Below are 24,351 nucleotides of genomic sequence, written 5' to 3'. Positions count from 1 at the left end.
CGCTGCGACCACCACGTGCAGGTACCTGACGTCTTTCCTCCAACGCTGAGGAAATCCTCAAGAGATGTCAGTGAACCGAACAGGCTCAGGAAGCCGAGATCCTCCTCATTCTTCTTCTCCCTCTCATCCACCTGCTGGTTTTATTCAGTCAGCCTGCTCTGAAATCGCTGGACGCCCTCTGTTAGAGCTGCGTTGTCCAGGTTGCGAGACACAAAGGAGGATGAGACACCCTCGTAACCGGAGCTGCTATATTGAAATCGGTCTCTCTGTATTAATGCCATGTAACGTTCCCCTGATAAGCTAACGGGCCAACATGACGTCACTGGTGTTTAATGCTAAAATGACAAGTCAGTTCATGTCCGCGGGGACGATTATTAATTACTGTAAATATATCACTTCAAAAGCAGGATCCGCTCTCAGCCAAAGATCAGATTGGCAGCGTTATTTTCTAGGAAAGTTGTGTGGCTGTACTGGAAACTTGATTTTCTAGTTGTAGTTTCCCCAGAGCATCGCGTAGCGTTGTGACACGGGGCCTTAGTGTGTCAGCACAAGAGTCACTTCTGCATTTACAACAACACTGCAGCAGCGGCGGCGGCTCCCATGAACAAACAGACATGTTTAATAAATGTCCCAAGCTGAACAAAGACATGGAACTAAATCAACATGGCTCCAAAATGAGTGACCAAACACTAAGTCAGCTACAACAACATCACGGGAGCAAACATCATTATATGACCGCGCCCAGACAAGCGCACGCCTCCTTAAGAGGAAGCGGCTCATTTCATGTCGGCCCTTTGGACTCATTTTCTTCAAGACGCAATAAAGTAGATTGAAGCTACTTCTAAAAGACTTAGGTCATAAGCTAAGGAGGAAGCAAGCGCCGGTTTCTGCAGAATTGGGAAGTGAGCTGCATTCCTGCGCCTGATTTGACTCAGCAGCTCTGTTACAGTTCAGCTTCCAAGTGCTGATTTGAGGGTTCGTGTAATTTGTCGCCCATTTAATACTTTTACTGCGGGTTCTAATCACTTTCCCCATTAAACCAATTGGGCTTTTCACAACAGTGTGAAGTTAATTTAGGGAATGAAATAATGTCCTGGCTGCTAAGAAAGACGAGGGCAGTAACATTATGACCACCCGAATAATAATGTGTAGGTTTCCACTCATCACAGAATGGACATGGACCTTCTGAGGGGGTCCTGTGGGTCGAGGAGGGGGGGTCCTCTGTGGATCATCCCACAGATACTCGATCAGTTTGAGATATAGTGATTTTTATTTTTGTGTGTGTGTGTTTTTGAGTTGTTCCTAAGCCGTTTTTGTGTTATGTCTATGTGGTGGGGGCGTCTGGTCTGGTGCTATTGTTATCGGGTGCTATTTGTCCAAGTAACATCCACAATGACGCCAGGTCCAAAGGTTTTCCCAAAAAGAGATTGAATTGTCACAGGATGCCTGTTATTTACTTCTCCCGTCAGTGTTGTGGCTGATCGCTGGACGTTTTGGACTATTTTTACTCTTCCACTGAAAGTATTTTTTTTTTTCACAAAAAAATTGGAAATGTAGGTTAAATACAAGGCAGAGTTACAGGGGTGAAAAGACAAAAAAAAACCTGCATACATCATCCTGACATTCAATAGGAAAAAAAAGTTTTAAATTTTCCCGTTAGCTAGTAAACTGGAACTGATGGATGGTTCGATTTGATCCAGAAATCCCTCAGCTCCTCCCGCTGAGGCCGCGAGGCAGCAGGTCATGTTTTATACTTTTATACTTCTTGGAGTCTTTGTCCTCACTGTCCATCCACGTGTCAGAAAGGTCTCGTTCCTCTTGTCACTTTGAAAGAGCCGACGGGGGTTCAACACACTTGCTCTGGTGCAGCTAGTCGAGGATCACACCGTCCATCTTTAAAAACCTCAGTGTTCAGGATCTTGGTCGTTAGCATCAGGGTTAAGTACGGCTACATGCGTTTTAAACAGTATCATAACTCCTGTGATAACTCCAGATTTTTTCCATTTGTTTTAGTGCAAAGAAGAACAAGTAAATGTTTACATTTAGAAATAAGTGCACATTACTGTCTGCTGTTTAGTTCTGGGTCTCACCAGCTTTGTTTCCATTACACTTTTTTCGTAAAATAAAAGCGATCTTTCAGTAAAGTACAAATGCGCTTTGTACATGTTTTGGAACGTTCTGAAAAACCACCTCATGAGAGCATTAGTGTTTTAGCAATAGTTGTGTCTTTTAGTGTTTTACTTTCGTTCTTCAGACAGAGGGAGTTGGTGGAAGTCTAGTCGCGTGTCCCATCACTTCTCGCCTGCTGCTGTTGGCTAGGCTAGGCTAGGCTAGGCTAGTTAGCTGGTGTCTTCTGGCTGGTTGCTAGCTGCTAGCCTGCTGGTTGACTTTTCACTTGGACTGGGCTTCTAAATGTGTTTGAGGGATTGCAACATCTTATTCTCTGTATTTATGAGTGAGAGTTTTTTTTTTTCCATTATCAGCTTTTTATTGCGATATTTGTCGTTTTATGCATTTCTAAGAGTCACGGAAACGCAGCAAGTGTTGTGTTCTGTCCAGTTCTCTGCAGAAAACAGTGGTGAAATTGGGGGGGTAACTGTTACTTTCAATGAAAATTGGCATTCGTCTATGTAATTTTCTCACTTTGGGCCGGATTTGACCCTCTGATGGGCCACTTTTAACCTGCGGGCTGAACGTTTGACGGTATAACATCGTAGTCGCTCTCAGCCAAGAGAGACGTGAGACATGAGGGAGATATGAAACGTTATTCTCTGTGCGGATGCTCGCGTGAACAGACACAGACCCGGAGCTTTTTATGCACCCACAGAAGAAAGAGAGGGTTTGTAACCTGACTGCTGTGATTCCGCTCTCACACTGTGCAGAGTTATTTCCTGTCAGCTACACAACCACTGCCTAAAACGCTGCAGCCGAGAAACATCTCGAAACACAACTAAATGAGGACAAAAAAAAAAAACAAAAAAAAACACAAGAGCAGGATGTAGTTTCTGCAGACAACGGAAAAGGATCACATTTCTAAGAGTCTACTGTATATGGTCTTATTCCTTTGGAAACATCTGCATATAATCAGTGTATGTTATATGTTACTTTGGCTGGAAGCATAATCGTACGGCACGTATGAAGAAACACTTCACACACCGACCAGCCTTGTATTGTGTTGGTATTGTGCAGACATCATCTATGTCTGGAGCTTTTCTTGAAGAACCTTCAGATCACATGTAGCTCTGAATGGGTAAACATAGAGCACACCACTCAACCAGAACATTATGACCACCTTGATCAGTTTGGGATCTAGTGAAGTTGGAGGCCGGTTGTTCTTAAATCGTTTTTGTGTGTTTGTGTGTGTGTCAGGCTGCCGTCATCAAGGAGTGTCATTGCTCTGGGGTGGGGGGGGGGGGGGGGGTCGCGGGGGGGTCTGATCTGGTCTAGGTGGGTGGTACATGTCTAAGTAACAATCAACATGAATGGATGAACACTGTGTTGTGGCGAGATGATCAAAGTAATCGAGTTCCCCTGTCACTGGTTTTAATGTTGTGGCTGATCAATCTTCAGTTTGAACATTTTTCACCAAAGTGAAATTTTTTTGGGAAGGAGCACATCTGTGTGAAGAAAAGCCGAGGACCCAAGGTGAAGATATATTTCATTACAAATAAAAAAAAAAGAAAGAAGGAAAAGCTACTTTCAAATGCTCCATTTTAAGGCCTAACAGTTCGTATCCATTCACCAAATTTCTTGCTCTTACATATGACAACAATCTCTACAATGTGTATTACATATATTCACACAAATCCCTTTGTATATTACAGAAGAGAACTAACATGATTTTTTAAAGCCCTTTTCACACATGCACTGAAGGATCCGACACGAATGAGGACGAGATAAAGTCCGTTTAATGTCCGGTCGAAAGTGTGAGCGATGACCACGTAAAAACCCCACGTTTGAACGGAGCAGACTGTCGTCCAGAGAGTGTGTGTCTGTGTGTCTGTGTGTGTGTGTGTGTGTGTGTGTGTGTTTCATGTCGAGGCCTCACCTCAACTAAACGGAACATTTCCAGCAGTGAGAATAAAGTCCGACACAGAAAATCTCCCCTTGTCTGCTCCATTTTGTGAACAGTGTTTGAAGTTCAAGTGCGAAAAAGCGCTAAAGGGGTGTAGTGACACCGCCTTTTTTTTTTTTTTTTTCTCCCCCTCACGGCTTCACCTCACATTCGATAGCAGGATGATGATGATGAAAAAAAAAAAAAAAAAGCCTCCCGCTCTGCGTCCACATGCACCTTTAGGTCACGTACGATACATTAAAAGCATTTTGTGTGTGAAACCACAAACGCATCCTCCTGATGCACGTGCCGCCGGAACGTCCCCTCCCCCCCCCCCCCCCCCCCCGTCCGTCCCGCCTCCTCACTGGGGGCCCAGGCCTCCCTGGGCGCTCTGGCTGTCGCTGTGGTCGCCCCCCCACAGCCGGTAAAACTGGGTGAAGTCCACGTAGGGGGGCACCCGGCCCGTCTCGTCCGGCTGCGCCGCCTGGCTCCCCCTCTGCCGGAACAGGCTCCCGTCTCCCGAGCTGGAGCTGGAGCTCTGCGTCTGGGTGTTGGTGGACTGGAGGGTGGCCGTCGGGCTCTGGCTGCTGGGGAGAGTGGAGGAGTAGAAGGAGGAGGAGGAGGAGGAGGGGGGAGGGTGGGTTGGGAGGGTGGAGGTATAAGGTATGAGAGTCGGCACCGAGGAGGAGGAGGAGGAGGAGGGGAAGGGGGTCGTGTCGAGGGTGGAGAGACAAAGGAGAGAGGTGGAGAGGGGGAGAGGACGCGAGGGAGGAGGAGGAGGAGTGGAAAGAGAGAACAGGGAGGTGGAGAGGGGGAGAGGAGGGAGAGGAGACAGTCGGAAAAGAGGGGAGAAGGGGAGTTCGATTATGGGCTGCAGGACGTCGACGGAGGCGTGGCAGGCGGAGGGACGGAACGAGCTACGGGAGGACGGAGGACGGAGCGGGGGACACGGGACGGAGGTCGGGCCCACGAGGAAGAGAAACGTAGACGTGAGTCAGACGGTGAGCGGCGGGAACAGAGTGGAAGTCAGAAAGGAGGAAGCAAAGCTTGGCTGAGAAACGGGGGAAGGAGAGGAGGAGGAGGAAAAACGTGCTGTTCACGTTCAGCAGTGTCACGTTACGGATCGTTGGGAGGACGGGAACCCGACGAGGTTCAGGCTCGTTCCAGGAGACCGATTCAAAAAGAAGTTCAAAGAAACCGACGCAACACGATCGTATCAGGACTCATCGAGGTATTTTTAAACTCAAAGGTTCCTTCTTTTGTTTTAGTGGTGGCTGATTGGTGTTAAAGTCTGTCAGGAATCTGTGATCAATGCGGATGTGGATGATTGTTCAGTTCTACCAACCTGTTACGACCAAGTGTTTCAAAGAAGAGAAGAAGAGAAGAGCTTCCTCCTCCAGGAAGTGTCAAGAAATACTTTTTTTATTTAAATTACAAAAAGAATTTCGGAGTGCACGGTTTTTAACAACCAGCTCTTTTTTGGAGTAAAGGAAACTAGTTTTCAAGGAGCCGAGGTCGAGCTCCACGTTAACTTCACTGACCTGTTCTTTGGACTAAATACAGGTACAAGCAGAATAAAAGCTGAGGAAATCTAAGATGGTGAAACTCCAGGAGAGGAAACTCTGTTTATTTACCATCGGATCTGAATTGAGATTTGTTTTAGAAAACTAAAAATCATTAAATACATTTTGACTGAGCGGTCTGATAAGCCTTTAAACGCATGAATGTGATCCAGCTCTATCTGGGATTTGTATTTAATTCTGTCACAGGTACCGAGCCAAGTCTCTTAAAACCTGATACCACACTGAGCTCGGCTGAAACGTCCACGACACCAACGCTGCTGCTGCTGCTGCTGCGTCAATTAAAGCAGGAGAAAAACATTTCCTGCTGTTTCTCCTTTTTCCATTTTCTCCACAATTCTCAAACTGATAGTTTTGGACCAATAAACCCACTGCAGCGACCGGGATGAGATTTTATTGATACCGATGCCATTATCGGTTCAGCTTATCGATCCAGTTCTCTATCGATTCTCTTATCAATCCCTCCTGTGACATTTTGGTTTCGTGTGAGTTCTTTAAAAAGAGATAAGAGCTTGTGTAAGAAAACAAATGGGAAATTAGTCACTGGATCCTCACTTGACTGGACGCTGTCGAACACATGGCACTTTTTAATCATCGACACATGCTCCATCCTGTTGGTGGTGATGCTGCTCTTTGCTTTATATTATGGTGCAGTTTAAACTGCAGGTTGAACTGTTTCAGTCCCTTCCAGTGAAGTGAAGCTACACTTTGTCCTTGTCGTCGCGTGATGTGAATGACGTGCTTCAACATAAACAATCTTCTTCTTCTTTTATTCTATGGTGGTTGGTAAACTACTTTTAGGTGCATTATCGCCACCATCTGGACAAGGAGGTAAAGATTCGGCACGAAAAGAATCGACGAGCATCGAGGCTGATGATGTCCATGAACTGAACCAGTTGGTTCTTGATGCCCTTCCGTAGCGCTACTGAAAGTATTAGGGTCTCCTGTGATTTTTTTTCATCATGCAGTTTGAGAGAAAAGTTGAAATTTCGAGAAAAAAGGTGAAATTTCAAGAAAAAAGTCGAAATACGGTGTCATAAAGTAGACGTTCAAACAGTCAGTACCATATATGTACGGTAGCGCTGAAACTCCGTGGGAAAGTATTGGGGCTTAATTAATAATTAATATTAATAATTTAAACTTGAATTGTGATTATCTTTTCAGTTATATTGCTGATTTATGATATTGGACTGGATATTGACACATTGTCCACTGAGGGAAGGACGTAAACTCTGAGGCTCAGGAGTGAGTCTCTATCAGCCCATAGAGTCCCAAAGCCATCAGCAATGAAACTGACAAAATAATCACAATACAGCTTTAAATTCTTACTATTAATCAGGAATTAAGCAGAGCTGCTTTAAAGGTCTATTTCATGACAATGCATTTCCACTTTTTCCTCAAAATTTTGACTTTTTTCTCAAAGTGCATGATGAAACAAAAAGTAGATTTTGTCTCATGGGTTGAATACTCTGGTACGACTAGTGTTTGGGTGGCGTTGTTAACAGTAAATGTCTCACACTGACGTAGAGTACGACGTCTGTGACCTGCAGCACCTTAAATGAGCCTTCAAAGCGTCGGCATTTGTGAAATGATTCATTTCTTGGAAAATGCTTCATGATATTCCTGGAGAAGTCGACACAAAGAGACATTCCTGACTTCATCCCACAAACTCACTGTCCAGGTCCTAAGTGAAAACGAATTCACGCCAACATCCTAATAAGAGTCCTGATTTCTGGTAGATGTAGTTTGTGGAGCTGTTGAACTAGAATGAATTAAACTCCAAAGTGCTTCTGTTATTGTTATTTTTATCCTATACCCACCCTGCAGGTCTGAGTGGGTGAGTGGGTGAGTGGGCGGGCGGCAGAGAGACAATAAAAGTTTAAAAAGTTTAAAAAGCAAAAAGAGCGAAGGGTCAAAGAGCGAAAAATGCAAATGAATTTAAAAGCAGCCACAGCGAGAGAGGAGAAAGCGACACAGAATGGGGGAGAAGCCCTGACGCGATGTGAAGCTCACCCTGGGGTGGGGGTTCCTTCCTCCAGCGTGGACGCCGTGTTGGTGCCGTTCGTGAGGGTCCCCGGGGACGGCATGACCAGGGACAGGGTGACGCTGGTCTTACTTGTGCTCTGGCTGTTGGAGTACGGCACTGAGACGGGATAGATACGACCACCTGAAGGAAAGAGAGATTATAAAAGTCTGATAAATACTAAATCCTGTTAAACCTCAGAGACGTTTAAAAGTTTCTACCAAGCAGAGTTAAAGGTGCATGTCGGCTGATTTGGACTCGTGTGAGGTGACATTTTACAAATACGACGAGTGTGAAGGCTCCACATAAAACAGGCATCTCTGGGACACGACATCAAGTCATTTTTCATTTCAAAAGAGGAGCTTTGATTTGAAAGAAGCTCAGATGAACCGATCTCTTTTCAAACCCGAATTTGGTTTTAAAACACGTATAATTTATTTTTATTAATGAAATTCAAAATCCCATTTTTAACTGTTCTGAATAATAATTGATGGTTGTTGCTTTGCTACCTACTATATATCTTATATATAATATGTATATGTATAATATCTCACTATATCTGTATATCTATATTACTACACACTGTATCTTCATATGTACATTATCACATTATATATAGATGCACATGCTCTGTGTGTGTATATTTATTGTACTTTTGCACTTTTAATTTCATTTTTGACCCTTTTTTCTGGCTGTAATTCCTCTTGACTCCGTGCACGTCCACGCTACTGGACACTGGATTTCCCACGGGACAAATCAAGCGTCTATCTAATCTAATCTAATCTAATCTAATCTAATCTAATCTAATCTAATCTAATAATGATTCACACTCAAATACCAGCCGTGTGCACAGGACATGTCACAAAACCTTTCCTCATGAGTCATTTTAATCCAAACGCTGAAGGTCCTGACTAAGAGCGCTGCTAAACACGTTAGCTTTTAATACTCCTAAATAATTAAATAAATACATAAGAAAAATAAATCTTTGTCTGTTGACTTCGTTTTAACGTGGACATGCGTGAATAAATCCTCCGTCTCAGATTAAACCCTAAACATTTTGAACGAGAACCGTCGTGTTGCTGCAGCGCGTGTGAAGAGGCCTGAGCCCTCGACAGGCTTTTTTTCCCGCGGTATGAGAGTCAGGTCCCAGAAACGCCGCTCCCTACCCTGCGTGGGCGTGAGCGCCGCGTCAGCCAGCGGGTAATTGAGTGTGCGGATGAGCAGGGTCATGTCCTCGTGCCGGGAGCAGTAGGTCGCCCTCTGACGGCCGGACACGAACACGTCGTGGTGGAGCCGCCTGATCCGGTCCACCACCGACTGGGCCACGGCCTCCAGGTTGTTTTGCAGGGCCAGCTCCGCGGCTACCATGGCAACGATGTCCTACAGCGGACGGGAGGAAGAGACGTGAGCTGAGGAGCTGTCCGCTACTCGGGAAAATAACAAAACTGTCCCGTGAAACGTGACACGAGTGGAGGGAGAACGGAGGAGGAAGAAGGAGACGAGACGTGAAAGATTCACATTTAATTTGAAAAGTGGACAAATGGAAGGGGGACAGCGTGAATCCACTGACCTGGTTGGCCTGCTCGGGGCCGTGGGCGGCCTCCAGGGCGTTTATCAGCCCTTCTGACATCAGCAACAAGAAGCCGGTCACACCTTCCAAAGACTGGCTGCCGTGAATCTCCGGCTCGGAGATTATTGGCCTCGTCTTGGCCGCGCTGGTGGAGGAAGAGGATTAAACCACTATTAAAAAGAGACGTTTAAAAAAAAAAAAACAACAAAAAAAAGCAACACAAGCAAGGACATGAGACGGTCGGACAGATGTCTCATGTTGGAGTTTGCGTGGGAGGAGAAAGGAAGGAAAACGTGAGATAAAAGAGACACGTCTGCACCCGAATAAACCGAGCTCATCTCATCGATCCGAGGAATCGCTTAAACTTCGTCCGCATCACGTTTCCTGCACCGTCTTCACCGACACGGTGGAAACTCTGTAAAGATTCTATTACGCCTTTTATTAGGAGCATAACTGGAGCGAAACGTAGATGTCCCGGTTTGATGTGCTCGGTCTGGACGGCGGACAAGAGCAGGAAATGAGAAGTGTGAGAGGGAAGGCGGGCGTGAGGGGGGGGGTTGATGGAATTTCAAGAAGCTCAGCTGTGGGAAAGCGAGCGGCTCGGACGGGAGTCAGATCTGATAACGAAGGCCGGCAACGCGGAGACAGAGCCGCCGCTGTCCAGGTACAGCTGAACACACACACACTCACACACACCGGGGGGACGTGACATTCAGATGTTTAATCAGCTGCCCCAGTTCCTTTTGGGAAACCAAAAAGGTTGATAACGCTCAAGTGGGAAGACTTTATTTGAGGAAGAATGGGACAATGGGACGTTGATGAACAGCGCACGTGTAAATGCGCCAGTTTTCCATCCGCGGTCCCACCGGCAGGTTGGATGAAGCGGGATGACACACACAAAAAAAACAAACACACAAAAGAGCACGTTTAAAAAGAACGACGTGTCACATGTGAGAAATGTAGAGGAAGAGATAAAAGGTTTGAGAGTTAATGGTGAAAGTAGGACAAGCTGGATCAGGCGTAGTTTGAATTAAAGGTGTTTTAGACGAGCTGTGGTTGGTGCACGTTTTAGTAAAGTGTTTCCACTTCAGCATTTCCTGCTGCTTCTCCATCTCCGCAACTTTCAAACTGATTGTTTGCATCAATAAAGATGGAACAGACCAAGGAAAAGTAAACGGAGGAGGTTACTTTGGTGAAACTGCAGCAAATGGTTTAACCACCATTGTTTAATAAAATAATCTGCGTTTCCACTGGCTACGCAGGTGTGTTCACCTGAGGAGACCGACTAAAAGGCCTGAAGGAAAGACTTTTCCACTGCAGAAGCTCATCGTGACTCACCTGTTGTTTTCTGTGTTCTTCCTTGTAAAATAAATCTTTACCGGGACGTAACAAATAATTAACCCGATTTGGCCAGAAATACGCGGGCGCTGACTCACGCTCGGGTGGTGTCGGGTGGTGTTGTCACAGAGCGAAGCCAGACTGATGAGCACTGTCGCGTTTATTAAAAGTACACACCACCCCTGCACCGCCCCTATGGGAAATTCAGTGGCTCACAATAGAGCTGAACCCTGAGCTGAATAAATCTTTCCAGGCATCCTAATCAGGCGTCTGTTAGCTTTAGCTTAGCATAGTCGTTTCAATGCAGCGTTGCCACATTGAGCACAAGTGTTAATGCAATTAGATTGAAAGGGATTGTCCAGGGCAGATACAGACTTGGGAAAACATTCTGGCAAAGCACCGGCGACGCCTATGCTAAGCTAAAGCTAAAGCTAGCCCGGATTATGTCGACGCCTGGACAGATTTAAAAACACCTTTTCTCACTTATCCAACTCTGGGGAACACGGCGAGCGACTAAACTCCACATTGGGGCGGCGTATCCCTTTAAATGTCTTCTTCTTTCTTTTGTTGCATTAAAGGTTTAGTTTTTTGGGTTTAGTTTGTTGTTTTGGCCTTAGTTCGCCCTGAGGCAACACTTCTCCTTGTATATAGATGGTAAACAGCTCAGTTTTCACTGTGTTGTGTGTTGGGATTTAAAGAACGATTTACTTTGTTTGCACTTCACGTCTCTTGCCTTTCTTTGGACATACGTTATGTCCTCGAACCAATCGACCGGGTTGCACAAGTATAAAAGTCTCGCACTGGTGTAGGCTAAATGGGCGTTAACAGACTTAAACAGTTATATGCCACTAACTGGCTGAATGTTGTTTTCTAGCTGCGTGTAGTTTTCACCTGAGCAGGTCGATTTCGTTGTAGTTGAACTTGACGCGGTAGTCTCCCAGCCTCCTGGTGCTGCTCTGCCCCGCTATCTGCCCCGCCTGCCTGATCCGAGCCGAATCCACACCTGGAGGGAGCACATAAAAGTTTAAGGGTTTAGCAGAGAAGGATAACGCAATGAGACAAGATCAATTAAGCGGAAGGAGGAGGAGGAGGAGGAGGGGAAACATGTGTGAGGGCTCGGCTGAGGTTAATGGAGTGACTGTCATTTCTTTTAAGTCATTTCAGATATCGCTCCGAACAACAGAGTAATTATGCGACTCCCTGCTGGAGAAAAGGAGCGAGAGAATAAAAGGAGAGAGGGCTCCTCTATGAAACAGTGTGGTATGAAACTCTGAGAAACGATGCAGCCTCGTGTTTTATTGTTTGCTATCCAACGAAGCTAATCTCAGTGTGTGCGTTCTGTGCTACATGCGCAGCCCTCATTACTGCGCCATTAGCGCTGCTGTCCGCCATGGATGGATGACTCCAGGTCCGCCTCCGTCTCTGTCTCCGTCTCTGTGGCAGGCAGCCTCCACTAATGGCTGTGTCTATGGTTGGAGCTATATATCCCGCTTGTATCTCCCCGAGTGAAATTATGACCCATCATTCCCTCGGCCGGGCATAAAACGATGACGTCCATTTTCTGAGTCGTCTATCAAGTGTCTGTTTGCAATGAATGATGTAATATATATACATATATATATACATATATATATACATATATATACATATATATATATACATATATATATATATATATATCCACTACCAGTCAAAAATCACATGGACACATCTCCTCATTCGACGTTTTGTCTTTATTTTTACTACTTTCTACTTTGCAGATACAGAGTGGAGACATCAGATGTATGAAGAAAGATATATGGAATCATGTGGCAAAGAAAAAACAGTCAAATATGTTTTATGTGTTTTATATTTGCCTCTCGTCCTTGGCTTTGTTGACAGCGCTCCAACCCCTTGGCCTTCTCTCAATAAGCTCTATGATGTAGTGAACTGTACTGAAATGGTTTTCACTTCACAGATGTGCCTTGATGAGAGGCAAAGCCTCAGGGTTCATCTGTGGAATTTCTTGCCTTCTTAATGAGGTTGGTGCACAGCTGACAGCCCTATTTGGCAACCGTTAGAATTCATATCGTGGCACGAGCCAATCGGCTCATAAAGAGAAACGACAGTCCATCATTACTTTAAGGACTGAAGGTCAGTCAGTGTCTCCCCAAGCACGGTCGCAAAAACCACCAAGCGCTACGACAAAACTGGTTCCCCGCTATATGTAAGATGGTCCATGTTATTTTACTGCTTCAGGTGTTAATTATCTTTCGGTATTTGTGCATCTCACCCAGCGCGGCCAGTCTCTGCAGTTCATCGTCGTTGTCGGTGCTGTGTGGTCGACCGATCTGAAGGACCTGGTTCTGGCCGTCGCTGCTGGACTTGCACAGCAGGACTCTGTTGGTACCTGGAAGAGCAGAAGCACATATTTAACAATCTGATGCTGCTTTCACGCCGAAAACAGCAGGTTGACATGGGACTTTCAGTCACGGGTCGACCCGCCTTTTGGTTTGCTTTCACACTGTCAGCTCCACTGTGAGAGCCTTCCACTGCACATGCATTCCCTGATCGGTGCAATTTCCCAAAGGTAGGGTTAATTCACCTATGTGCTTCCATTAATGATCGTGTAACAACACATCGGATTAGTTTGACTGAAATTTCCCAAATTTGTGGGACAAATAAAGGTTATCTGATTCTGAAATGGACAAAAATCTCTGCCCTTCAGAGTTTGGTCTCAGGGGGGCAGGGTGGGGGCCTACAGGAAGACTGATATTTTGGGAGTAGACCAAAACTACTCCCATAACACATCAATGTCATGGTGTAAATTAGCGAGTCGATGCAGGGTTCCTGTTCACACTGAAGCCGAGCCGAGACGATAACATCCCGGGTCGACTGCCGGGTCATTTGACCCAGGTCGAAATGCCGGGTCATGCTGCCCGTGGATTCGGAAAAGATGTGTGTAATTAGTTGAGAAGAGGTTGGCTAAAGGTGTCAAAACAGAAGTAAGGGGTACATTTTATTGTAGACTACATCAATAGTCAAACAGGTTGCATTGTGAACAAGAAGATGAGGTCCATAAACAAAGCTGACCATTTTCAGTGCAGACACTTTCTTGCCATCGAGGAGTGTCATTGCTATGGGGGTAGGTGTGCTGGCCCATAGTCTGGTCTGGTCATGGTCTAGGTGGGGGTACATGTCTAAGTAACATGCACAATGAATGCCAGGTCCAAAAGAACATTGTATTGTCACAAGATGGTCAATGATGGAGACAGAAATGCAACCAATGATGCTCTGAAACAAATCCAAGTTTCAAACCATCAATTTAAAATGGCTTTAAAATGGTAGATATTAATTATTGGCCAGTGACAAGCACGCGAAAGCTGAGCAGGGACGGTTCAATGATTCATTCACATTTATATCAACACTTCTGCGCCACTGAGCCGGAGCTTCACGCGGTCCCAGACCACCTCCTGCAAATCTTACGCCTGGAGTCGTCTGCCCTCGTTAGGGGCCCATGATAATCAGGCTGTGCTTACGTGACGTCGAGGGGTTTAAAAGACCTCAAACATCTATATTTTGTGAGCCTAGTTTCACGTGCGTAAGTTCAAGGGTAAAATGATTCTGCATATGTATCATATATATATACAACCGGTTCAAATTATGGGCCGTGTGACCTTATCTGTCAAATACATTTCACATCAACACACACCTGGGAACACTTCACTTCATCGGGCCCATTTGTTGTTGTGTTTAAACCTCCCTGGGATTCGTGTTCCGTCAACGTTGAACTCTTGACCCTCGCACAAAGGGCCAGTGGGGAGAACGGCTCTACGATTCTACCTATTAGTAATTACTAACCCCCTCTATTTTCTGCCCCGCGCCGCGTCCTCGAGGACAAAAGAAAGCGAAACGTAACCCGAGGATCGAGGGGCCCTCGTCCTCGGCCTGAACCCGCAATCAAACACAGAGCCATCTGGAACCCTGCGAAACGTTTCAGCAGAATGAGATTCATAGCTTTGATTACCGGATTGAGTCGAGCAAAAAAAAAAAAGAACAATACCCAAAGTTTCCAGTTATATAACACGCAGCCGCCTTGGAATCTCTGGTATTGACTCTGACGATTCTTCAAGAGAAATCTGGAAGGAATGACGGTGACTCCGGCTCAGAGCTGGCGTGTCCGTCTCCCACGGACTCATTTGAACTCGCTCGCAGTTAAAGGCTCTAAAATAGCCTGCAGAGTTCAGCAGTAAAATATTCATGACAGGCGCTTCTCTTTCTTTCTGCAGCTGCAACCCCACAAACGCACACCAGATTACATTATGACCACCTTCCTAATACTTTGTGCCTCCAAAACAGTCGTGACTGATCGGAGAATGGACGTCCTGTGGTGTCTGGGTACAGGATGTTGTTAGTGGGGGAACAATCCTCTGTGGATCATCTCACGGATACTCGATCAGTTTGGGATCTAGTGAGCTTGGAGGCCGGGTAGGTGGGTGGTACAGAACATCACAACCCAGTCCACGTTATTCACTTCTCCTGCCAGTGGTTCTAATGTTGTGGCTGATCGGCGTACGCGCACCCAGGCCCAGTCTATCACGAGCCCATCCCTAGTACAGCTGTTGTCTGCAGGGGCCTTCCCTTGGCTGCAGGGATTCAAAAACAATAGTCGACTCTGGACCATTGTTTTGAATTATCAAAGTAAATATCATCTCAGCATCTGCCTGGAAACACAAACTGTGGGGAAGACTTGTCTTGTTCTCTTTAGAAAAACGCTTTCTTCACGCACGTCTGCGGATGGGGAATTCGGCGCGTCCGCGGTTTATTTCCTTGTGCTTGTTTCAGAGACAAAGCAAATGTTGTTTGTTTCCATCGTCGCCGCGTGTTCGTCCCGATCGGCGGTAAAATAAACCGTCCAGGTAATTAAACAGGGATCATAGGTATTTTGTTTCTGAAAACGATCGGACCGAGTTCGTGGCCAAGCCCGATCTTCTGCATCTGCTTCACAGCTGATGGTAACCAAAACCAAATGTTAAATAACGCGATCAAACATGTCTGGTGTCTGGAAGCACTTAACGAGAACTCGAGGGAGATTTCTACTGAATGTCTTTCTGAGGCTGGTCTAAGCAGGTTTGTGATTTAGTATTTGTTGTTACAGTGTGTCGTACACCGCAGAGCTATTTGGTGATTTACTTTATTGAAACCGTCCAAGGGTTGTTTTTGTTTTGGTTTTTTTTTGTGATGAGAGCCAATATACGTCAAGATTCTTTACTGTCATTTATGTTGCACATCCAACAATGCTCCGCCGTTGTAAAACTGGGAGATTAGGACTTGAATCAATAAATCGAGGGTAAAAACACGCTATCGGGGAAATTCCTTGGTTTTAGCACCGCGGTGCAGCCCACAGCATTCGGCCTGGGGACATTCACATTCATTTGTTTGCACAAAAAAACAAACCAGTGACAATGATATTGCCACAACATTAAAACCCAATGAAGTGAATGAGATTGACGTCATTATGTTGCGATGTTCTTTTAAGGAAAGCTGAGTCCTGCGGGTTATATCTCTTTGATAAACACCACCACCACTGGCAATGCCAAGGTGGAGTTCCCTGCATCACGGTCCCAATAAGCGATGCACAGGCTCCATTCCCCGTCCATCGCTTTACGCTTCAGTTCTGATGGTCACATGTCCGTTATAGGCACTTTACATTGGACAGGGGGGTCGGGACACTCTGACTGTTTAGCAATCACAATTTGGCCTTTTTCTGCTTCTAACACATCAACGCTGATGGCAAAAACTGTACACCTTGACTTCAATAACAACACAGAGTCATGTCACCTGCAGAGGTTCTCAGACCACACTGCTATTGTGGGGAGTAGAGCGGGTAAAATAAGTATTGAACACATCACAATTTTTCATAGTAAACTTATTTCTAAAGGTGCTATTGACTTGAAATGTTCACCAGGTGCCGGTAACAACCCAAGTAACCCACACATAGTGACAAATAAGTTCAGAATTTAAGTTATGTGTGATAATGTAAAATAACAGAGGGAAAAAGTATTAAACACACACAGAGAGGGAGGTGGAAAAAGGAATGGGAAGCCAAGACACCAGCTGAAATCCATCAGTGGTCAGAAAGACATCCCGCCCCTCGTCAGTGCAAATGAATATCAGCTGGTTCAGTCCAAACTATTAAAAGCTGTGTCATTACCGAGGTGTCACACGAGGAACGTCTCATCCCGGGTAAAAGCAAAGAACTCTCTCAAGACCTTCACAACTTTATTGTCGCAAAACACTCTGATGACATTGGTTACAGAAGGATTTCTAAACTTCTGAACGTTCAGTGAGCTCTGCTGGGGCCATGATCCGGAAACGGAAAGAACATCATTCGACCATAAACCAGCTATGACCAGGTTCTCCTCGCAAGATTCCTGACAGAGGAGTGAAAAGAATGATCAGATGAGTTGTCCAAGAGCCAAAGACCACTTATTGGAGAGCTTCAGAAAGATCTGGAATTAGCAGGAACAATTGTTTCAAATAAAACAATAAGCAGTGCACTCAACAGCCACGGCCTGTATGCACCTCACCACGCAAAAAGCATGTTGAAGCTCGTTTAAAGTTTGCTGCACAACGTTTGGACAAACCTGTAAAATACTGGGAGAACATAGTCTGGTCAGACGAGAGCAACATTGATCTCTTTGGATGCCACAACAAACACCATGTCTGGAGGACACAACGCACTGCACACCAACCCTAAAACACCACAACGACAGTGAAGTTTGGAGGTGGAACATCATGGTGTGGGGCTGTTTTTCTGCATGTGTTACTGGCAAACTTCATATAATTGAAGGGAGGATGAATGAAAACATGTACCGAGACGTTCTTCAGAAGAATCTGCTGCCATCTACCAGAATGATGAAGATGGAACGAGGATGGACATTTCAGCAAGACAACGATCCCAAACACGGAGCCAAGGAAACTCTCAACCGGCTTCAGAGAAAGAAAATAAAGCTGCTAGAACGGACCAGCCAATCAGCTGACTGGAATCCAATTAAAAATCTATGGAAAGAACTAAAAATCAGAGTTCATACAAGAGGCCCATGGAAACTTCAAGATTTAAAGACTGTTTGTGTGGAAGAACCTGAGCAATGCATGCGACTAGTTTCTCCACACAGGAGTCATCTTGAAGCTTCATCACCAACAAAGGCTTTTGTACAAAGTATTAAATATCAGTAAGTGTGTTCAATACTTTCTCCCTGTGTCATTTCACATTACTACAAATAACTTTATATCTGAACTTATTTGTTGTGGTTTCTTTCTATGTATGGGTTACTTGGGTTGTTACCAACACCAGATGTAGTGAAAATGTCATGTCAATAGCACCTTTAGAAATATGTTTACTATGGAAAATTGTGATGTGTTCAATACTATTTTACCTGCTGTATCAGAGATGGACAGGAGAAGGAGTGAAACACCATCAGAGCAAGACGACTACAACCGATGAGATGGTCGTGGATTTCTGGAGGCCCCACCTTTAAGCCTTCAACCATCACTGGGGAGTCACTGTTTTGTTTGTACAAAAGGCAGCCCAGTGACAATAACATTGCCACAGCATAAAAACCGGGTGAAGTGAATAATATTGATCTCATTACAATGGATCACAAACTGGACTGGTCTAACATGGACTCAGTGCACAAAGAAAGGTCAGAGCCGTCTGTATTTCCTCAGGAGGCTGCTGTGGTTTACATTACATTACCTACATACCTGATATATCCCACCCACTAACAAGAGCTATGATATCCACACAATCAGTGACCGAGAGATTAAGGCTATTTGTCCTCCTCACACGAGCAAACAACTACTAACGTAACCTGGAGCTGGACCAACTTGTTCGCCCACTATTTCTTTTTCTGGCTTTAAGTTGTTCTGGAGTCGATCCATTGGCAAACATCTGCGGGGTCAATCAAATAAACCTTTCGCCTGAACATTGTCGTCTCGTTCACACAATAAAACGCCTCTGATTGGTTGCAGGACCATCCAGTCCAGAGAGCTATTGTCCCTCTGTGTTGGTTGAAACACGACCCTCAGTGAAATCCAAATAAGAGTCTGACCGGACTCATAGCGAATCGCTCGCGTTACTACTTCTAAAATGCAAACACATCTTTTCAGCACAAGTAAATATCCTACAGATGATTGGACCTAAGAGACGAGGAGGAGGAGGAGGAGGAGGAGGAGGAGGACAGGCCCACCTAGCAGTTTGTTATACTTCAACAAACTCTGTTACCCTTGCCCCTTTGAGCCAAACACAAAACAAACAAAGCTCCTCTGCAGCACCTTACGCAGCCCCGCGCTCTATTTTTACAGCTATAATTGCACAGCGTGACTAATGCGCATGTTACCAAAGAGCTGAGGAACAAACTGAGCGAAAAAAAAAGAAGACCTGAAGAGACGAGGTCATCAAACTCCCATGTCAATGTGAGCGGTGCTGCCGATTATTCTCTTTGTATTGGCAAATAAAAATAAATGTTTTGGGGTTTTTTTTTTAGAAAAGAATGATGTTCTCCAGCCCCAGTTTGCACAGCTACATACACTCAATGTTGGCTCCATGAGGGATCTGATACTTCAGCATTTGTTTCAAATAACTTGAGAGTCACTTGTGTTTTCGGTTTCGAGGCCGTGGCTTGTTGTTCTACTGAAAGTTACCGCGTTGTTTCTATTATTATTCCCCACGTTTCTTAAGACAATTTCAACAATAATATGAATTATTATTATATAAACTGATATAATATTAGAATCCATTTGTTTTTTAATAGTGCACCTAACATTTCTAGTCGTGTTTATACATTATCGTGTATAAATTACTAAAATATAATCAGTGCAACGAAGACAGAAAGTCTACATGTGTTTATATGAGTGAAGCTCACTCACGTTTGCTCCTGTACATGCACAAGTGCATTTCATATTGTGGCTTAATTATCCACCAACGTCAACATTTAACTGCAATAAACCTGGTACACATCACACACCACACGTTACACACCTTGTGTGAGCTCTGTAAAGAAGCAGCAAGAAACCTGAGTGAAGCCTGACCTCTGGTGGTGAGAGGCAGACGCGTCCACAGCAGAATTAAATGCCGAGAATTAAACTTCCGCTGTGTCTAAAGCGCAGTTTGGGAATATTTGCACACGTGTGTGTGTGGCCGTACCGACGTTGGCGATGTAGAGCTTGTTGTTGAGTATCACGGCCACCGCGGCCGTTGCGCCTCCCGCCACCTCCTGCTCCAGCTCCCTCAGGCGCTCCTGCATCTTCTGACTCTGAGGAGAAAGCTGGTGGTACGGCAGATTCTGGTACGTGAGGAGGGACGTGCAGCAAAAAGGAGGAGAAGGAGGAGGAGGTAAAAGGAAGGAAATAGATATCAGACACATAAGTTTGATTGCTGCTACTACAGGAAGTAAAAATAGTGCCCACCAGGATTAATAAATCAGAATCTCTTCACTGGCCAAATGTATTTTACCTGGTGTATCAGCGCCACATACATAACATAAAGTGAACTTGGCGAGAACAAAAGGAAAAAGACAATATAAACAATTAAGTCAAATAGAAACGGGAGATATGCAGTGATGCAATGATGCAATGGCCGTAATAAACACAGGCAAGAAACGGCTGTTGCTGTGGATGGTGCATGCAGAAATGGGGAGTGTGTTCTACTGTTTTGTACTGGGGGGGGGTCTGGGCCTGATGGACCTGACCCTGCACCCTGACTGTAACTGTTTTTAATGTTATCGTAGTGCAGAGCTGGATCCCCGAGCTCCGTGTGTCTAATGGAACCGGCTGATGAGACCAATTACAACACAACAAGCTCAGACTCCAGTACATCGGGTCCTCACTGCTGCGCCCCCAAAATCTGCGGTTGCCGCGGAAACCGCCGGAGAAGAACCTCGTCTCAGTTTTCATCTTAACCCCCCCGTGCTGCGCGCGTACCTCGTTGTGCGGCAGGAGGTAGTTGGACAGGTTGGCCTTCTCAGCCAGAGCGTCATCGATGGTGTCGAAGTAGCTCTTCTCCACCACGTCGAAGGCCTGAAACAACGTGAACGTACATCAGGGTGGGTCAGTGCACGGTGTTTCATGTGCAAATAAGGCCATAAAGCAGCTAAATATACAGGATGAAATATAATTTATTGTGCATGAACAAGAAAGTACAAGCACACTGGGATTCCTGTGTGAAGTTCCTTAATTCAGGTAAATGTTTTAAGTAGCAAGAAGGAGAAATAAACAGTAAATACACATGTTATTGTCTGAAATACACACACAAAATGGACATATAGTAGGTTATTACAGAAAAGAATAAGCTCTGTGCAAATTAGAGACCCAGAGAGAAGGAGGGGGTAAACTGAGCTAGTTAATAACTAATATTTGTGTCTGTTTTTACTTCAGTCACTAAGGGAGGTTCAAGCTGTGAGTCTGAAAGAAATTTACAGAAGAACTAAAATACAAACTCTTTCAAATCTGCCTCCTGAGAAACTGAATCCTGATGAGTGCAGAGTATTGGTGGAATATTTCTGCATTCATGTCTGTGATACTGTAAGTGGTTTGAAGCAGGAGGAGGATCAGGTGAATGTCTAATCAGCTGATCACGTGGTAGCTGCACTGAGGCGTGTAGTAAAAGGCTGCACAAGTTCAGATTTTTTAGGGTCGACTCCTACGTGATGAAAGTCAAGTCAGACACTGACTAGTAGAAAGTAATGCTTTGCAACAATGAAATCTATATTCTTCACCTGAACTCACATGATAATAGTTCATACTTTACTGAAGGCAAATCATTTTTCTGCATCCATTCATTCATGCAGTGTCGTCTAAACTCGCAGCTCAGCTTCGGACATGGAGGTGACGCCAACCTGTGACCCTTCGGTCCTAAACTGCTTCTCTATGGTTCACAGTTTTTTTTTTAACGTGTATGTAAATGTACTAATTACTGCTTTAATCCGACTTTAACTGGACAACTTAAGTGCATGTAAAGACGTTACACCGACTAAAATCAGAGTTCTCCTCGTCTGATTAAGACACCCAGATAACGCGATTGGAAATCGATTTCTTTTGACATGCATGCGCCTTAACTGGACTTTAACTGGACAACGCGTGTGCGCATGCTCCACAGCTGCTGCGCCGGCGTATGAGCCCAGAACAAAAAAAACGTCCAAGAACGTTCTTAGATGCAGAAGAAGAAGGTAAACAGAGTCGGTAGAAGAACCACCTGAGGGAAAGCGCACATCTTAACACATTACGTACAAGGTTAAAAAGTTGACAAGGACTGAAGTCAGAAAGACAAATTTTGAGCACATCTCGATAAAGCCGTCAGTTTCAGATCTCGACCCAAACACGTATGAGTGGCCGCTGAATGATTTTCCAGCCTTCGTTAGCTCTATCTTCACAGGGAATGCGTAAACTCCGAACATAAAACATGTAATTACAAACTCACGCATACACAGGCTTACGGTCACAGACCTGTGTGAGGATCCTGCGGACGTCGTTGTCCGTGTGATTTGAGTTTAGCTGCCCGAGCAGCAGCTCTGCCGTCAGACACTGGGAGGCAAAGTTGGCCACTCTGCTGCCGTCGTAACCGTTAAAGACGCCGTACAGGAAACAGCCGTCCTCGCCTCTGATCGTGAGACAAAACAACGGCAAACACACACAACGTTAGGAGGGAAAGCAACGATCTGAACGGCTCAACAACCTTTAACAACTTAGTACGTTAAGCCAAATAGAAACTAACAGTAGACACTTAATAAAGACTGTTTATGTTGTTTTTATAATGAATAACATAACAATCAAACACTAGGATGTAACAACGCTTGGATAAAATGATTTAGTTACACTGAATTAGACAAGAAATGCTTCACATTTAAATTGTCCGTTGAAGATTTTCTCAAATGAAGAAATATCACATTGTTTGAAATTATATATTGATGGTAAATTAAGCCAAATTTAATTTGTGCATCCTCATCATTCAGTGAGAATATACTTGCATCTGTGAAGATTCGATCCGTATAAAGTATAAAAAAAAAAAAACTGCAGCCTTATCGTTTAGAGAGGAAGAAGCTACTTAGATGAGCGGTAAAACGTCGCCAGTCGCTTTCGTCTTAGCTTTGTTTTTCAGACACATTCCACATCATGTAACAGGCATGAACACAGTATTCATACACCTTATTCCCAAATAGATCAAATAAATCTGCAGTAGTTCATTCTCCAGATTTATTTATTCATGTTTTTTATTCACATCAGCCATTTTCATTGACTCACTTCAGCCGGAGGTGTCCGTCCTCGTTGGGGTGGCTCTGAGTTCCTTTGCCATCAGAGCCGTACACACAGTTGGGCGCTGAGCCGACGCCGCACATCTGGCACAGAGGCAGGTCATCGGTCCAGCTCTGATGCTGCTGGAGAAACCACGAATACGGAGGAAGAATTTTTACTACGAAAACATCATTCAAGGGCCGCCCGAGCCGGCTGGAGGGTTTTCAGTGTATCCCAGCTGTCACTGGGGCCTAAAGGTCTACGCCAACTTAACTTTTACAGAACTTATCATGATATTATTTTTATTCTACTCGCATTTTATTCTGTCTCTTTGCAGCCGTCACTTGGAAAAGCTATTTCCATGAAGGATTAATATAATATTCGGATTATGATCACTAACTTAAAGTACGTTATAGGTCAATATGTATATAAAACCAATATTTACTTAAATCAGTCATTGATTCTACTTTAAATTATCAGAAAAGTGTCCAGTGTGCATGTATACATACATACTTTACTTTAAAAATGTATAAGACACTAAAGCACAATACATGCGATTTCTATAGAAATAAACTATTATCCTTGAACCAAGGATATGATAAAGATATGATAGATAGATAGATAGATAGATAGATAGATAGATAGATAGATAGATGATAGATTTTATTCAGCTGATGTTAATAATAAGGTTGATCCTGAACCAGTTCTCATCGTTTTCTCATATTCACAACAATGAAATGTTTACTGTACATGTCAACACAAATGTAAACAACACCTTTAAACCATGTGTTAACCAGGTATCGATGCAATTTACGCCTTGAAATGATTTGAAAAGGTTGTAAATGTTTACACGGGCCGTTTTCCTCTTGTTTACACTGAGTTGCAGATGTTGCTGCAGTTTTTTTTTTTTAAATCATAAAGCCATGTAGTTGACTGAGTCTATCCGGAAGACACACCAGGAAATACAAACTTAGCATCGGACACGCTGCTGCTTCCTCCTATTTTTAGACACAGCGTCCACCTTTGGTAATTATAGACTCTTATTAAGCGTATTACTGAGGTTTTAGTCTTACGGGACCTTAGCAAAGCACTTAATGAGCTAAACCAAACAAGCTAGCACTAGCATCACTGAACTACTCCAAACAACGCTGGACAAAACTAAACAAGATACAGCGACTATCGGGAGATGTAAACGAGGCCTCGGCAATTTTCCAGAGCAATGCAGCAGTAATAATACGTGTGTGTGAGAGGAATAAACAGCTGGATTCTCACTTACGCTCTGCATCAAATTCCTCCGCTGCGCCGCCATGTTGGACGGGACTGGTTGCGTTCACGGCTCAGCGCAAATGTCAAAATTCCAACCTTCGAGGACATAAATGCACGTAAAACGCGAATGTGCATTCGGCAGTTATTCTATATTTTGGCAGACGACTACAAACTATAAATGCAACCGTAATGTATCCGTAACAACAGTGATATTGTGTTTTGAAATCAGACTGTGACTAATTGCATTCCA

The 24,351-nt window shown here is 44.5% G+C and overlaps 1 protein-coding gene across 4 annotated transcripts; it reads right to left on the bottom strand.

Moving 5' to 3' along the window:
• Nucleotides 1-3,640: 3,640 nt before the first annotated feature.
• Nucleotides 3,641-24,351, bottom strand: tab1 (TGF-beta activated kinase 1/MAP3K7 binding protein 1). Of its 4 annotated transcripts, none has more exons than XM_047578086.1 (11): nucleotides 24,112-24,351; nucleotides 22,845-22,975; nucleotides 22,050-22,203; nucleotides 20,529-20,624; nucleotides 19,753-19,891; nucleotides 12,838-12,954; nucleotides 11,457-11,568; nucleotides 9,228-9,372; nucleotides 8,824-9,037; nucleotides 7,648-7,801; nucleotides 3,641-4,641 (listed from the first exon to the last, which is right to left on the bottom strand). In XM_047578086.1, exons 1-11 carry the CDS (start codon nucleotides 24,142-24,144, stop codon nucleotides 4,416-4,418), a joined length of 1,521 nt encoding a protein of 506 aa, XP_047434042.1. In that variant the 5' UTR covers nucleotides 24,145-24,351; the 3' UTR covers nucleotides 3,641-4,415. The 4 variants fall into 4 exon arrangements, with proteins under 4 accessions (XP_047434042.1, XP_047434041.1, XP_047434040.1 ...); XM_047578085.1 differs by having other exon boundaries at nucleotides 3,641-4,638; nucleotides 22,845-22,978; nucleotides 24,112-24,349; XM_047578084.1 differs by having other exon boundaries at nucleotides 22,845-22,978; nucleotides 24,112-24,348.

The sequence above is a fragment of the Mugil cephalus genome, chromosome 2 (assembly GCF_022458985.1).
Source record: "Mugil cephalus isolate CIBA_MC_2020 chromosome 2, CIBA_Mcephalus_1.1, whole genome shotgun sequence".
Lineage (NCBI taxonomy): Eukaryota > Metazoa > Chordata > Actinopteri > Mugiliformes > Mugilidae > Mugil > Mugil cephalus.
Note: the sequence above shows the minus strand (reverse complement) of the source record. Positions and strands in the feature narration are given on the sequence as shown.

Coding starts and splice junctions, on each gene's coding strand:
- tab1 (XM_047578084.1), bottom strand. CDS start 24,144: ATGGCGGCGCAGCGGAGGAATTTGATGCAGAGC. Junction 9,038..9,227: donor GCCCCGAGCAGGCCAACCAG/GTCAGTGGATTC, acceptor CGTCCGCTGTAG/GACATCGTTGCCATGGTAGC. Junction 7,802..8,823: donor GGCGCTCACGCCCACGCAGG/GTAGGGAGCGGC, acceptor TCTTTCCTTCAG/GTGGTCGTATCTATCCCGTC.